At 39.7% G+C, this 14,420-nt stretch overlaps 1 protein-coding gene across 10 annotated transcripts in view; it reads left to right on the top strand.

The window, feature by feature from the left end:
- Window positions 1-14,420, top strand: part of EYA1 (EYA transcriptional coactivator and phosphatase 1) — a 374,117-nt gene that overhangs the window by 284,856 nt on the left and 74,841 nt on the right. For all 10 annotated transcript variants that reach the window (XM_027561164.1, XM_027561161.1, XM_027561162.1 and 7 more), the window contains 2 exons: window positions 2,351-2,490; window positions 3,931-4,014. In XM_027561164.1, the coding sequence (XP_027416965.1) occupies window positions 2,351-2,490; window positions 3,931-4,014 (224 nt within the window). The remainder of the gene's footprint in view (window positions 1-2,350; window positions 2,491-3,930; window positions 4,015-14,420) is intronic.

Raw genomic sequence — 14,420 nt, 5'->3', positions numbered from 1 at the left:
GGATGGCATCACCGACTCGATGGACGTGAGTTTGAGTGAACTCCAGGATTTTATGATGGACAGGGAGGCCTGGCGTGCTGCAATTCATGGGGTCACAAAGAGTCGGACATGACTGAGCGGCTGAACTAACTAACTAAGACACATTACTTGGTGTCTTCAGCTTCTTCACAGAGATGAACTTCCATAGCTAGAGAGCTCATCACCATTCAAGATAGACTTTACAACAATTGCTTGACATCCCGGGCAAATTAGATGTCAGCTATGCCAGAGACAAAGTAAATATGCCATTTTGAAACTATTAAGAGATTGGTGTGTGTTCTGTATAGGGTAGTGACTATTCAGATTCTGTATGGAGATGTAGATTGAACAATATTTAAAGAAAAAAGAGATCAAGATGTTTTCCTTAAAACACAACTTTGTATCTAATGAGCTCCATAAAAAATAAATTTGTGCATAGTACCTGCTGCTGCTGCTGCTAAGTTGCTTCAGTCGTGTCCGACTCTGTGCGACCCCATAGATGGCAGCCCACCAGGCTCCCCCGTCCCTGGGATTCTCCAGGCAAGAATACTGGAGTAGGTTGCCATTTCCTTCTCCAGTGCATGAAGTGAAAAGTCAAAGTGAAGTCGCTCATTTCGTGTCCGACTCTTAGCGACCTCATGGACTGCAGCCTACCAGGCTCCTCCGTCCATGGGATTTTCCAGGCAAGAGTACTGGAGTGGGGTGCCACATGGAAGAGAGAAGCTTGGTTTGGAACATCTTGAGAATTTACCACAAACATCGACCTCTGCAGGAAAAGAATCTAATACAGATTTTAGAGAATGCTTATCAGGCAGCACTGTATTCTAACAGTTCTACCAGACGAGTTAGCTCAGAAATGCATCTTGATTAACATAAATTGAGCGTTGACTGGCATTGTTTTAGATTTTCTGGCTGTAATTAACTAGTAGCTTTGTTAAGTCCTCATGGTGATTTCTGGGTGCAAGAATCACATGACTAGTTTATATGAGGAAGTTTGCATTCTGGTTTGCTGTGCCAGAGGACATGGAGAAACTACATCTAAAAGCGATAGAGACCACTTAGGTTTTAAGGTGAAACAAGAGACATCGAGCTGTCTCTTGTGATTTAGAAATGAAATTTAATCTGTCAAAGTCCATTCCTATCTACCCTGACTCTTAAGGCTTTGCAGAAGCACTTCAACTTGGAGGTTATACTGAGACCGTGCAGTTTGACTCATGGAAGGTCCTGGTAGAGTCAGTGTGGTACAGCTGTACTGTTGTTCAGTTGATAGAGTAACTGGTACAGTAACTTAGTACCAGTTAACAATGGCTACCAGGTCTCTAGCTGTTCTCTACAGTTTTCTGTTTGGTGAGATGTAGTGTCATTGTCTCTATGAAAATAATATTTCTCATATTAGATTGAGAGATTTCAACCCATATCTAGTAGAGTGATCTGGCAAAGAGGTTTGTGGGGAGTCAGCACACCTGGAGTTAGTGTGGGTAGAGATGTCTGATGGGTGAACTGGATGGACTATGAAAAGAACGTACCTGGGGTAAGAGTAGATGTCTGTTTTCTGGAAACAGGGTAAGAGTCTCCTCCCAGCTCCACAACCACTGTCCAGCTCTTCCTCTGAGCATGCTAGGGGTTGTTTTTAATTTTGTGGCTTCTGTGCAATTGTTTCCATGGTTTATCTGAGTTTCCTGGATGAGTGACTTTAATGTGCTGCCTGGTTTGGGATATTTGGTTCAAAGAGACTAAGACACAGAAAGAGCCTGTGACAAATAGCATGCAGAGTGTGGCGTTGCTCGTACGTCAGCTCTCCTCATCTTGCCCACCCCCTTGTTCTCACATAAAATGAGGGAGAAAATGGAGAATTTAAATTTTCAAAGATAAATCCATCTGATTCTGTTTTCCCTGGCCCAGGGCTTTTTCTTTCATTTCTTTCCGTGAACCAGAAGGCTTTCTGTCATTGGAAGAGCCCCTGTAAGGCAGTTGTGTGGACCTCTCAATGTGGCCAGGGGCCATTTGTGGGATGAGAGAGCAGGTGGACCTGGAGATGGGGGAGCATTGTTTCATCGCAGAGAGCCACAAAGGAAGTCTCTCCAACTTCATACAACCTGTTGTCTCCCATCTTCCATTAAATTTTAAGTATTTCTAATCACACATTTTTTCTAAGCAAGGCTGGCATCAACTTCCTCTTAAATTATTTACCAATGCCAGTAAAAGATAATGGAGAATTTGAGCAGAATGAAACGTGCTTTACTCTTCCGACTTCCCTGTGAATTAGAACAAGGTTAATCTTGACACCATGGTGATACAACAAGAGATGAGAATCCTTCCTGTATTTCCACAGAGTACGGTACAATCCACAGCCCCTCAACGCCTATTAAAGATTCAGATTCTGATCGATTGCGTCGAGGTTCAGATGGGAAGTCACGTGGACGGGGCCGAAGAAACAATAACCCTTCTCCTCCTCCGGATTCTGATCTTGAGGTATGTTGTTGCCAAAGCCTAAGTAAATATCAAGTGATTTAGAAGCTAAATGCAGATTCTATATATGATATTTATACATGTTTCAATGCCTTTCTCCCAAATCATCCCACTGGCAAAACCAATACAATATTGTAAAGCTAAAAAATAAAATTAAAAAAAAAATGCGGATTCTGTATACCTGCTACGAGTAAGGTGTCCGAATGCCTTTGTTACTGCTTTACGTTCCATATCAACATAAATAAGCCAGTTTTTTTCTTTTTTTCATATTAAAGGTAAAGCAGCTGTTTATTTCTGTTTTCTCTTCTACTTCATGTGGTAAAGCATTTATTTTTCTTCTTTAGTGAAACATCGTAAATTATATCATTCTGCTTTGACAAAATTCTCTTGTACTGCTCTGTGTCATTGCTGTTAAATTAAGTGTTGTACTAAATATGCTTCATAAAACTCACTTGGAAATTAAAGGCACCCTGTGTGTATTGGGGGGAAGAAAACCCAGAATGTTCTAAACAGAAGTAGTCATCACCTTTTGAAACATGCTTTGGTGGAGTTCAAAGCAGGAGAGATTAATTAAAACTTTACAGGATGATAGATTTCAAAATGTTGAATCCACTGATATTAACTTTCTTTTCATTGCCCAAGTGAAACTGATGGTAGAAAACATGATTGTTTTGGCTGAAAAGATGACAGATTTCCAGCAGAACTTGCGTGTATGAATATGTGCTGGTGTGAGTGGGGTTGGGAAGAAAAAAGCAGAATATGGAAGCCTTTGGTGATATCTCAAAGATCTTTTTGAAATGAGTTCCTTCAATAATTCAATTCTAAAAACCCCAAGAGTATGCCAAGAGCATGCAGGTTATGTCTACTTAAGTTATTAACTCTGAAATCTCAATAAAATCAGGCAGGAACAATATACCATCCATTTGATAACATCCCAGTAGGTAATACAAGGTGAATAGATGATGTAAAGTTTTAGTTTTTATATACAATTTTTAGATACTCGGTTTATTAAGAATAAGCCATAAGATTAGTTATTTTAACGCTTCTTAATGAACAGTGATCAAAGGCAAAGAAAAGATCAACTGAATGATTTTTCATTGATTGCCCCTCTATCTTAGAAATTATAAACAAACTTGTTTTAGCTTATTTTCCATGTCTTTAGAACTAAGACTGAGAAGTGACTACAGAAGTAGAAAGAACATATAGTCTTATTTCTTTCCTGTATTTTTGACAGTGTTGCTGATATGTTTATTCTCATATCTTATCTGAGGTTTTATCTGAGAAAATCTGGGACATATACTTTGGAACATTTGTGTTTAAAAAATAGTAAATTCAGATTTTTCATTTGTCTCCCATTTCAAGACTACCTTTCCTTGTTGAAGTTATGAGTAGCAGGTTTCTCAGCCAAGGGCAAGACACACTGATTTGGTGCTTCCTTTGTAGAGGGTGTTCATCTGGGACTTGGACGAGACAATCATTGTTTTCCATTCCTTGCTCACTGGGTCCTATGCCAACAGATATGGGAGGGTGAGTACCAAGAGGCATCATTTGCTCATTTCTTTAAATCTGCCTAGAATTGCATTTTTTATCCAAATGGGAATGTGGCTTAAAGTACTTAATTTATTGAAATAAATATATATATAAGACAAAGCCATAAATTAACAGAAGGAGTTCTTTTTAGGCTCTTAAGAAGATAAATATCTCATAAAGATAAACTTTATGCAATTAAATACATTCTTACTTCAGACCCCAATGAATAAAGGTGATCAGATGCTATTCTAGGGTGAAATAGTAGAATATATAGATGATATAGAAAGATCTTTTGTATTGTGTTTTTTTATTTGCCACATGTTTTTATTCTCTTTATTCCCAGCATATTCAGGGGAGCAGATAGTTCACTTTATATTGTCTTCCGTGATTAGCAGTGTTAGTATTTTATTTTCAAAACACTTATTATGAATGTCTTTATTAGTCCCTTTGCTGTGCAGCTAAATTTATGTGAATAGTTTGTAAAAATTTGGCCTCTGAATGACAAAGGACAAATATATCCAATTCTTAGTTGTTACAACAACTTATCTTGGTGGTGTAGGTACAGAATAATTTTACAGATCACCTTCCATGAATATAATTTTAAATTCAGTGTTCTGTGTTTGGGTTCCCCAAAACCTTGGAAATTCTTTTTGTTTCCTTGCTGGTTCCATAGCTTTTTCTCATGCAAAAGTCATGTTATTTAAAAGTGTCTTAAGTGAAATTATCCTGTGAATATGATATTTTTCATTTTTTTAATCACTAAAGAAATCACATTACAAGTCTTAGATCCTTGGAGGTATTGGTTGGAAGTCTTAGGAACTAATTCTTATGTGTTGGTGACTCCAGACGTTTCTCAGCATTAACTGTTAAAATTGATAATTCATAAAATAGTCATGCTCTCATTACAGACTTTGCAGGAATTCATCCTTTCAATAAATCATATTTCAATAAATACATATTTAGTGCTTGATATGTAGGCATCTGGAGGTGAAAGTGGAGAGATGCTCATTGTCACAGTGCAGCCTTCCTCTCCTTAACCCTAAATATATACCTAATACAAAAAAAGGGGAGGGCTAGAGAAATGCACATTGGTAAGAGCTAGAATATTCCACCATTTGAATGTCTGTCAGAAATATCTGTAAAACACAATATCCCCCAATTTATTGTTAAACAGATTTTCTATGAGAAGATAATGAATAAAAACACAGATTATTTTAAAAATAAGGCTATTTTTTGTTTTCTAAGGAACCTCCATAGTGTTCTCCATAGAGGTTGTATCAATCTACATTTCCAGCAGTGGAAGAGATTTTCCCTTCTCTCCACACCCTCTCCAGCATTTATATGTGTATTTATTTAATAATTAGTGATGTTGACCATCTTTTCAGGTGCCTCTTGGCTATCTGTTTGCCTTCTTTGGAGAAGAAGATCTTCTCATTTTTTAGATTTAGATTTTCTCATTTAGATCTTCTCATTTTTTGACTGGATTGTTTGTTGTTTTGATATTTAGTTGCATGAAATGTTTGTATATTTTGGAGATTAATTCTTTTTCAGTTACTTCATTTGCAAGTATTTTCTCCCATTTTGAGGGCTGTCTTTTTATTTTGTTTATGGTTTACTTTGCTGTGCGGAAGTCGTAGAGTCAATCATTCAAAATAAGTCTTTACTTGTGGCTAGCACATATTAAGGATTCTGTAAATACTAGTTGCATTATTTTTATTATTTCTTTGATCGATATTATTACTATCCCTATTTCTACAAAAACTGCTCCTTTAAAAGCCTAAAATGTCAAAGTATAGTAAGTAGGAAGAGTCTTGAAGATCATCTTTACTGAACCATTTTAACGGCCCTACAACTAACTCCTGGAGGAAGAGAGCTGGCCCCTGGAACTCACAGAAAAGTGTTGAAAAGGAAACACTTAGGAAATCAACATTTGAAAACCATCCAGAAGGTCTCAAGTCTTTAAAAGCTCTGTCACTAGAGGCCAGATTGATTAAGGAGAGTTGTCTTGATCTGTGTGCTCTAAGCCATTGAAAGGGGCCTGCTTAGAGGTGGTGAATATCCCCTGACTTCCTGGCCTTGTGTCATTCTCTGACCATAAATTACAGGTTTTCGCATGGAATTCATACCTAACATGGAAACCAATGGCAACTTAGAATTTTTCACTTGGATTCTTGATGATATCTAAGCCAAATGTTATAAATATTATGAATTTTATTTTTACCAGTGTCAACTATTGCTATTTTAAGACTTCAACCCATAGTATTTAGTTTTTTCATACTAGGGTATGTGATAAAAATTTTTATCTTCTATAGTTTCCCAAAGCCAAATGTATGTATTCTTTCAAATATAGATGATTTGAGATATTTAATTGTAAGGTTATCCTTTATGAGTTGATGGGTGTTGAAGAGAGAGTAACTTCAGAAAGTTGGGTTGGGGAACATCTACCTGAGCATGATCCCTTGAGCCTGAGATCAGAATGACCTAGAGAGTCCAGTGGATAATGTGCCCATCAGGAGAAAGAGTGTTATAAGCAGAGGAAATAGCAAGCACAGAGACAGGAAAGGGTTTAATGTTTGAGAGGCAAAGGGGACAGTGTTGCTGAGCTTAATGAAAGAGACACAGAGTCAAGAGAGATAGGTGCCAGGATGAGGGCAGGTATGAAGCACCTCCCAGCCATAGTCAACAGAATTGATCTCATTTCATGCGCTGTAACAAATCACTGAAAGTCTTCAAGGGGAGATATGAGATCTGATATAGTGTTTTAAATTCCTTTGGCTGTATGTGGAGAATTAGTGGTAGGGAGAGAGAGGATGAGGAACAGAGAGGAGGTTTCAGGGTGATCAGATGCACTGGCAGTGAAGATGGATAAATGATTGGATTATGGGTTCTATTGCAGATAAAGAATTAGGATTTAATGGACTCTGATAGTGGGCAATAGGCAATAGGAGATCAGATCATTCACAGGGTTTTGTCCTGAGCAACTGGAAGAATTTTCATAAATCTGTTGAGATGGGGAAGAACTAATTTGGAGGGAAAATGGAAAATTCAGCGTTGCTCAAGTTTGAAATGCCCATGAGACATCTGCTCAGACCAGGCAAGGTGACACCTGGAAGGGGACCATAGGAGATGGTGGAGAGTGGTCGGGAAGGATGTCAGATTTAGAATTAACAGTGCACAGCTCAGGATGAGAAGGTCCTCAGACACATTTAGCTCAATTTCTTCCCAAACACTTTCTTTGAGCTTGGCACTGTCAGTCACCCTGTCCTCTCATTGGTGGGACATGGCCCTTTCCTGACTTTTGAAGACTCCTTGCTGAGGATGTTGACTTGTAGCCTAAATCATGCAAGAAAGCTTGCTGTATCATCTCTTTATTGGAGAACTTTAGAATCTGGCAGAATTGCTCTAAGATCTGATACTTGTGTCTTATAAGAACATGTGGTTCAGCAAGGACGCTTCCAAACAGTAATAATAACCAACTCTTTGCGACCCCGTGGGCTGCAGCATGCCAGGCTTCCCTGTCCATCACCAACTCCGGGAGCTTACTCAGACTCATATCCATTGAGTCAGTGATGCCATCCAACCATCTCATCCTCTGTCGTCCCATTCTCCTCTTGTCTTCAATCTTTCCCAGCACCAGGGTCTTTTCCAATGAGTCAGTTCTTCGCATCAAGTGCTCAAGTATTGGAGTTCCAGCTTCGGCATCAGTCCTTCCAGTGAATATTCAGGATTGATTTCCTTTCGGATTGACTGGTTGGATCTCCGTGCAGTCCAAGGGACTCTCAAGAGTCTTCTTGAACACCACATTTTTGGGGGCTCCAAAAATCACTGCATATGGTGACTGTAGCCTTGAAATTAAGATTCTTGCTCCTTGCAAGAAAAGCTATGACCAACCTGGATAGCATATTAAAAAGCAGAGACATTACTTTGCCAACAAAGGTCCATCTAGTCAAAGCTATGGTTTTTCCAGTAGTCATGTATAGATGTGAGAGTTGGACTATAAAAGAAAGCTGAGCGCCAAAGAATTGATGCTTTTGATCATTACTTGGATCCCTCTTTTCTACCCGGGATGCAGGAGAGAAGTCTCAGGACAGTTCAGGGGTGAGCCACCTCTCTTAGAGCACAGGTTCAGGGATATTACTGGGCTTTGTCAAGGGGGTATGTGGTTGGGCCTTACCCTGCAAGCATATAAAGCAGTGAATGCCTGACAATGTGATTGCTGTTCCGTCTCTATGGGAACCAGATACTTGAGAAGTAGCTTAGTCACAGTAGCTTAGGCTACTCGATGAGTAGGCCATTCAGTAAAGGGATACAGGATCTGGTTGATATAATGCAAAATTAGGGCATGTTACAGCAATATGTACCAAAAAAAGTTTGAGAATGTCTCACCTTCCATGTAATCCTAGCTGTGGGAAGCAGGCCTGCTGGGTGTTATAAGGAAGTGCTATTTTATAACAAAGGTGATGGGAACAAAAAGAAAGTACTACATACAGTTCAAGTTTTAAGGAAGAGAAAAGAAACAGCATATTAAAAGGAAGATGAAGTCTATGGATGTTAATGTAAATTAGGTTGTTCCTAATATGTCCTAGCATCTTTTAAAGTTGCTTTCAAACCAAATCCAAATTCCCCAATTTTACTGAAGTAAAAGAGTCTTGCTTTTTTTCGTTGAATGGTCTCTTTAACGTAGACAAGGTAATAATATAGTTGTTGACATCAAAACACAGACCCCAGATTTATATTTAAAATAAGCTTTGTGCTGATGTCCAAGCATGTCCTTCTTGGGGGAGGACTTCTCGTGATACCCAGTATCTTGATTATTTTAATACTTTCTTTTTATTGTTACTTTAACACCTGTGTCTTATACAGTTTTGGGCTAGAATAGGTCTTCAGAATCTTGAGCCTCGCTCCTCATTTTACACAAAAACCTAAATGTGAATACTTAACACAGCATGAAGCTTAGCATTTTAATTGTTGTTGTTCTGCTGTTATGTCATTTTTGATTCTCTGTGACTCCATGGACTGTAGCATGTCAGGCTTCCATGTCCTTCACCACCTCCCAGAATTTGCTCAAACTAATGTCCATTGAGTCAGTGATGCCATCCAACCATCTCATCCTCTGTCGTCCCCTTCTCCTCCTGCCGTCAGTCTTTCCCAGCATCAGGGTCTTTTCCAGTGAGTCAGCTCTTCGCATCAGGTGGCTCAGCTTCAGCACCAGTCCTTCCAATGAATATTCAAGACTGATTTCCTTTAGGATTGACTGGTTTGCTCTCCTTGCTGTCCAAGGGACTCTCAAGAGTCTTCTCCATCACCACAGCTTGAAAGCATCAATTGTAGGCCCTACTTATTAAGAATCTCCCCTGTGCCCAGGACTCATTTAACTCAACTCTAGTGCTCTGAAACTGCTGTTGCCAAACCCATTTACAGATGAGGAAACAGAAATTTAAGAGGTTAGAGATCAAATGTGAAAAACAGTACCATGTGTGGCATAAGATACATATTAACTGCATTTTAGTGTAGCTGAACCTTGACTGTCAAAAAAAAAAAAAAAAAACAGCAACAAAAAACCCTTGAATCTGACATAGTGGCCAGTAGGTAATATATGATACTGTCTTTAAATTTTTGAAGTACCAATATGTGATCGGCCTTATGATGTAATAGAAGGAGCATCAGATTTGAATTCAAATAGAGCTATACTCAGATTCAAGCTCTGATTTTCAGTTCACTGACCTTGGCCAAACTGTTTATCCATGCTGAGCCTGGTTTCTGTATTCATAAATCTGACTGCTTGTAATCACTTTAAAAATTCACTTGCATCAATGATATCTCAGTAAAGCTAGAAGGTATATTAAAAAAAAAAAGATTTAAGTTGTGTCATGAATTTGAAGGGTCCAGCGCTATGTCTTACTAATAGCAATAACCTAATAATAAATACAGCATGTATCACTGATTGATCTTGTACCTGCTCTCTAAGCTTTTGTTTTGTACTGTGCCAGGCTTATAGGATGGTCCCAGTTGTCACAATAAGTTTAGATCAACTAAACCTCCCTAGGGAGTGTATTACTGTGATCGTTCAGCACATTGAGGGAAGAAAAACTTGACGGCAGTTTACCCCATTTCATCAGAACATTCCAGGTAGCCAATAAAGACTGCTGCTTTTTAAGAGTACTGTGTCTGTTTCAGGGCATGACAGTAAACTCCAGACTCTAATGAGAGATGACCACCTTCCATGATGGCTGTAGATGCTGGATTCTCAGCATAGTATCAAAGCAGCTAGACATCTAGCGTCCTCCTCGGACTATAGAGGATTTAGTTATACTTAAACAGAATGATCTCTCTTTTGGAACCTCCGGACCAGGGGTTCACAAACTTTTCTGGTAAAGGGTAAGATAATAAAAATGTCTTGGGCCATATGCTGTCATGACTACTCAGCTCTGCCCTGGTAGTGAGCCACAGACATATGTAAATGAATACATGTCACCAAATGTTATATTAATAGTTCTCAAGTTTGAATTTCATGCAGTTTTTCCATATCATGAAATATGTGCCTTCCTTTGGATTTTAAAAATTTAGACCAGGGATTGACAAATCGTATCTCAAAGCCAAATCTGATTCATTACCTGTTTCTGTAGCGCTTCCAAGCTGAGAATGCTGCTTGAATTTTTGAAGGCTTATTAGTTAGTTAGTGTTAGTTGCTCAGTCATGTCCGACTCTTTGCAACCTCATAGACTGTAGCCCGCCAGGCTCCTCTGTCCATGGAATTCTCCAGGCAAGTATAGTGGAGTGGGTTGCCATTCCCGTCTCTGAGGGATCTTCCTGACCCAGGGATCAAACCTGAGTCTCTTGCATTGCAGGCAGATTCTTTACTGTATGAGCCACCAGGGAAGCCCTATAAAGGGTTTATATATATTTGTTTATTTTAAAATAAAAGAATCTTCTCAGAGACTAGATATGGCCAGCAAAATCTAAAGTATTTTTTGTCTGTCCTTTTAGAGAAAATGTTTGACTGCCCTTGTTCTAGATCATGTTCTGAATTTTGTGTTGATTAATTTTACTCCTGCCTTCAGGACACCAGGGCAAAGTCAATGACGGTCACAGTGTGACTGACTAGACAGTAAAGTCAGTGCAGGCATCGTGTGCCTGCATCTGGGGCCCCAATGAAGCACAAGCCAGCACATGAATTTGTCAGGGTAGCAAATTGGCAGTGACAAATAGGCCCCAAATCTCATGCTCAAACACAGCAGAAACATCTCTGTCCTATTGATTGGGCTTGAGTGGATTATCTAGGTTGTATGGTCTAGGCAGCCTTTGGCAGTGCAGGAATGATTGTGCCATCTCACTGGATAGCTTCTGAGGCTTCTGGGGCCTCGTCATCAGCTTTCTAGCCCACAGGGGGAAAAAGCAGGGGGAGCGTGAATGGCATACTCTAAGTACCAGCCTTGGAAGGAAGGGCACACACCGCTGCTTCCTTGGCCTAGTGCAAGGGAGACCAGGAGATGTAACCTAGTTGTGTGGCCAGGAAAACACAGAAAGTGGGTTTCGGTGGATGGGTGGCAGTGACAGCCACAGTTCTCAGCTGAGAAATATTTGACAAATGAGTAAAACCCAGAGCACACTTTCAAACCCTTGTGGTGGCTCTGGCCATCCCAGCAGAGCAGTGCCCTAGGGCTGTGTGCCAGATGTGCCACGTGGCCACTTAGTTCCAAAGGATCATTCCCTGAATTTATTCTCTACTTTGTGTATCAGTGCCATGTTAGATCAAAATAATGAAATAAATTAGGGTTGTCAATATAATTTCGGAATTCTGTGAAATGACCTGGAATCTAAACTCTCAAAATGAACTAGCACAGTATTTTTGGCTCTTAAGGGGATTTCCAGCAAAAAGAGCCTCCTTTATCCCTTTCCTTTGCCCTTATTCTGACAGTGGTTCTCTTTCCCTTTAACTGTCAGCCTCTTCCTCCTTATTGGCAGTAACATACTGAAATGTATGTTCCTGCTACCTTTTGAATAAAGCTCTATTTTTCATGCCCATACATGTAAAAGGAAATGCAGCGGACAAACATGAATCATCACAGTTTTCCAACCACCACACTGGTCTGCCATCACCAGCTTTGGACCTCCCTTGCTTTAAGGCCTTTGGAATAGCCCATTGAAGATAATTCAGTCTCACTTGTTCTGTCTTAATCTTCCCATCTGTAAAATGGGAACAATCACAGGGCTTTTGGGAAAACAGTATAAAGCACCTAGAAAAACACTCATAGGCACTTTCTAAATACGAGCTATTATTGCTTACCTTGAGGAGTTCAGAAGAGGGAGTGGGAAATAGTGAATACTTTATTGTTCCAGGTAGCATACAGGAAGCGGTGGTAGCTGAGCATAACCGTTTAGGGAAATGAGCGACAAAGTGGCTGGATATCTATTAAGGATATATAGAGGATCGTATTTGCAGAAGATGAGTAGCAGAAAATGTTCTGAAATGGTAATAAAAGCACTGCCCCTTTGTTCAGCTTTTACAACCTACACTGCCATCTCACAGTCATTAAACATCCAGTTAGTTCCTTCTTTTTTTCTAATGAAGAACCTGTGTCTCAGAAAATTAAATGATTGCCCCAACGAAGCTCATCTGTTAACTGACAACAACAGGAATTTCATCTATCTTCTGATGGTCTCATTGCCTGCAAAAAGGGGATGCACCCAGTAAAAAGTTTGGAAAAGTAATCTCACTTCTCTGCATCTGCCCCTTCAAGGTTAAGACATTAAAACTGATGCTTAAGAATGTGTCCATGATCTTGTGGCCAACAGCGCATTTGGCTGATAAAATCCCTCATGCCTACATACTTAGAAAAAACTTGGAAACAGAAACCTTTAAACATTTAGGTTTTGTGCTGTAGGCAAGGGGATGCCATGAAGAGTATTGAAACAGTAGAGTGACGTCATGAAGTGAAGAAGTGAAGTGAAGTTGCTCAGCCGCGTCCGACTCTTTGCGACCCCATGGACAGTAGCCTACAAGGCTCTGGGTCCAGGGGATTTTCCAGGCAAGAATACTGGAGTGGGCTGCCATTTCCTTCTCCAGGGGATCTTCCCAACCCAGGGATTGAACCCGGGTCTCCTGCATTGCAGACAGACGCTTTGCCATCTGAGCCATGATGGACATGTACTATTTAGAAGATTGATCTGATAGCAGAGAAGATTATTGCAGTCCTCCTGGTAGGAAATAATCAAGGTCTGAGAGAATGGCTGTAACACTAGGAAGGAGAGAGAGATAGGAGAGGTTACAAATGAAAGCTAGATAGGTCTTTTGATTGGATTTAGCTGTGTAGGCTTTTTGCCAGCACTGCGTGGGCCTGACTTGGCCAGATCTGTCCTGGCTTTGTTCTCATTCTTCCCTCTTTGTACCACATCTTGGCAACTCTCTCATGTTTGGGATTCATTGGGTTTTTTCCACAATCACAATTAATCTTTGGAATGGTGAAGTTCTTACTCTTATTCTCTACTTGGGTATTATTTTCATGGTGTTGTTCTTAAATAAGGAGAAAATTAGAGCAGTTCAGTGTCACATATCTAATCAATAAAAATAACCTGATTAGCCCCACCATAAGTTGTGGTTTTGTTTTGTTTTTTTCACTTTTTTAAGTCATTCATCCAATAATACAGCTATGATTTATTTCTCATGTGTGTACTTTCTCTCCTGGTAATCCAGATTATTTCTTAATTGGCATCAGAACTACACCCAGCTCCTAAAACTTGACATGAGAGGGCTGTATAAAATTGCAAAAGTAAATATTCCTTTGATGGTATTGATAACTTGAGACAGATTAGAGAAAAAAATGGAATCTTTGGGTCTCATAGTCTGTACAGATTATTTACATAACACTTTTAGAAGTATTTTTTAAAGAAATAACATTTTAGCATTTTTTTTTCTTCTCTCCAGTAAGGGAGTTAATTTTCTCATCTTATCTTTAATCCTTCCCTTGTGAGCAACCAGCATGGGGCCTTGAAAATAAGCCACCCCTGGACTCAAAGTGCCTGCCTATTCCTGTTTTTCAGCTTCTTTTTCTCCAAAACAAAGGATCCTGAATGAAGAGAATGTATTTTCAATGGCATGCAGGCCCTGTTCCCTGGCTGTAATACTAGCATTCAAAATAAGGAGTTGCTTAACGGGTCCAGAATGGCTTTCTTTTCCTTTCCTTGGATCGAGACTGGCCAATATTGTTGTTGCTTCAGGTAGACTTGACAAGATTTTCACACTGACCAGCAAATCCTCATAAACCTGCTCACAACCTTCCCATCACACCTCACTGGGCCACATCAGTCCCGGTAATTATTCACCGCCGGAGGCTTAACTGCCCACACAGGGTCAGGGCAAATAGAATTTTTAGGAACCTTACCTTTTAGTCTACAGATTTAAA

Source organism: Bos indicus x Bos taurus, chromosome 14 (genome assembly GCF_003369695.1).
Source record: "Bos indicus x Bos taurus breed Angus x Brahman F1 hybrid chromosome 14, Bos_hybrid_MaternalHap_v2.0, whole genome shotgun sequence".
Lineage (NCBI taxonomy): Eukaryota > Metazoa > Chordata > Mammalia > Artiodactyla > Bovidae > Bos > Bos indicus x Bos taurus.
The sequence above is the reverse complement of the archived record's forward strand: the minus strand, read 5'-3'. Positions and strand labels throughout refer to the sequence as shown.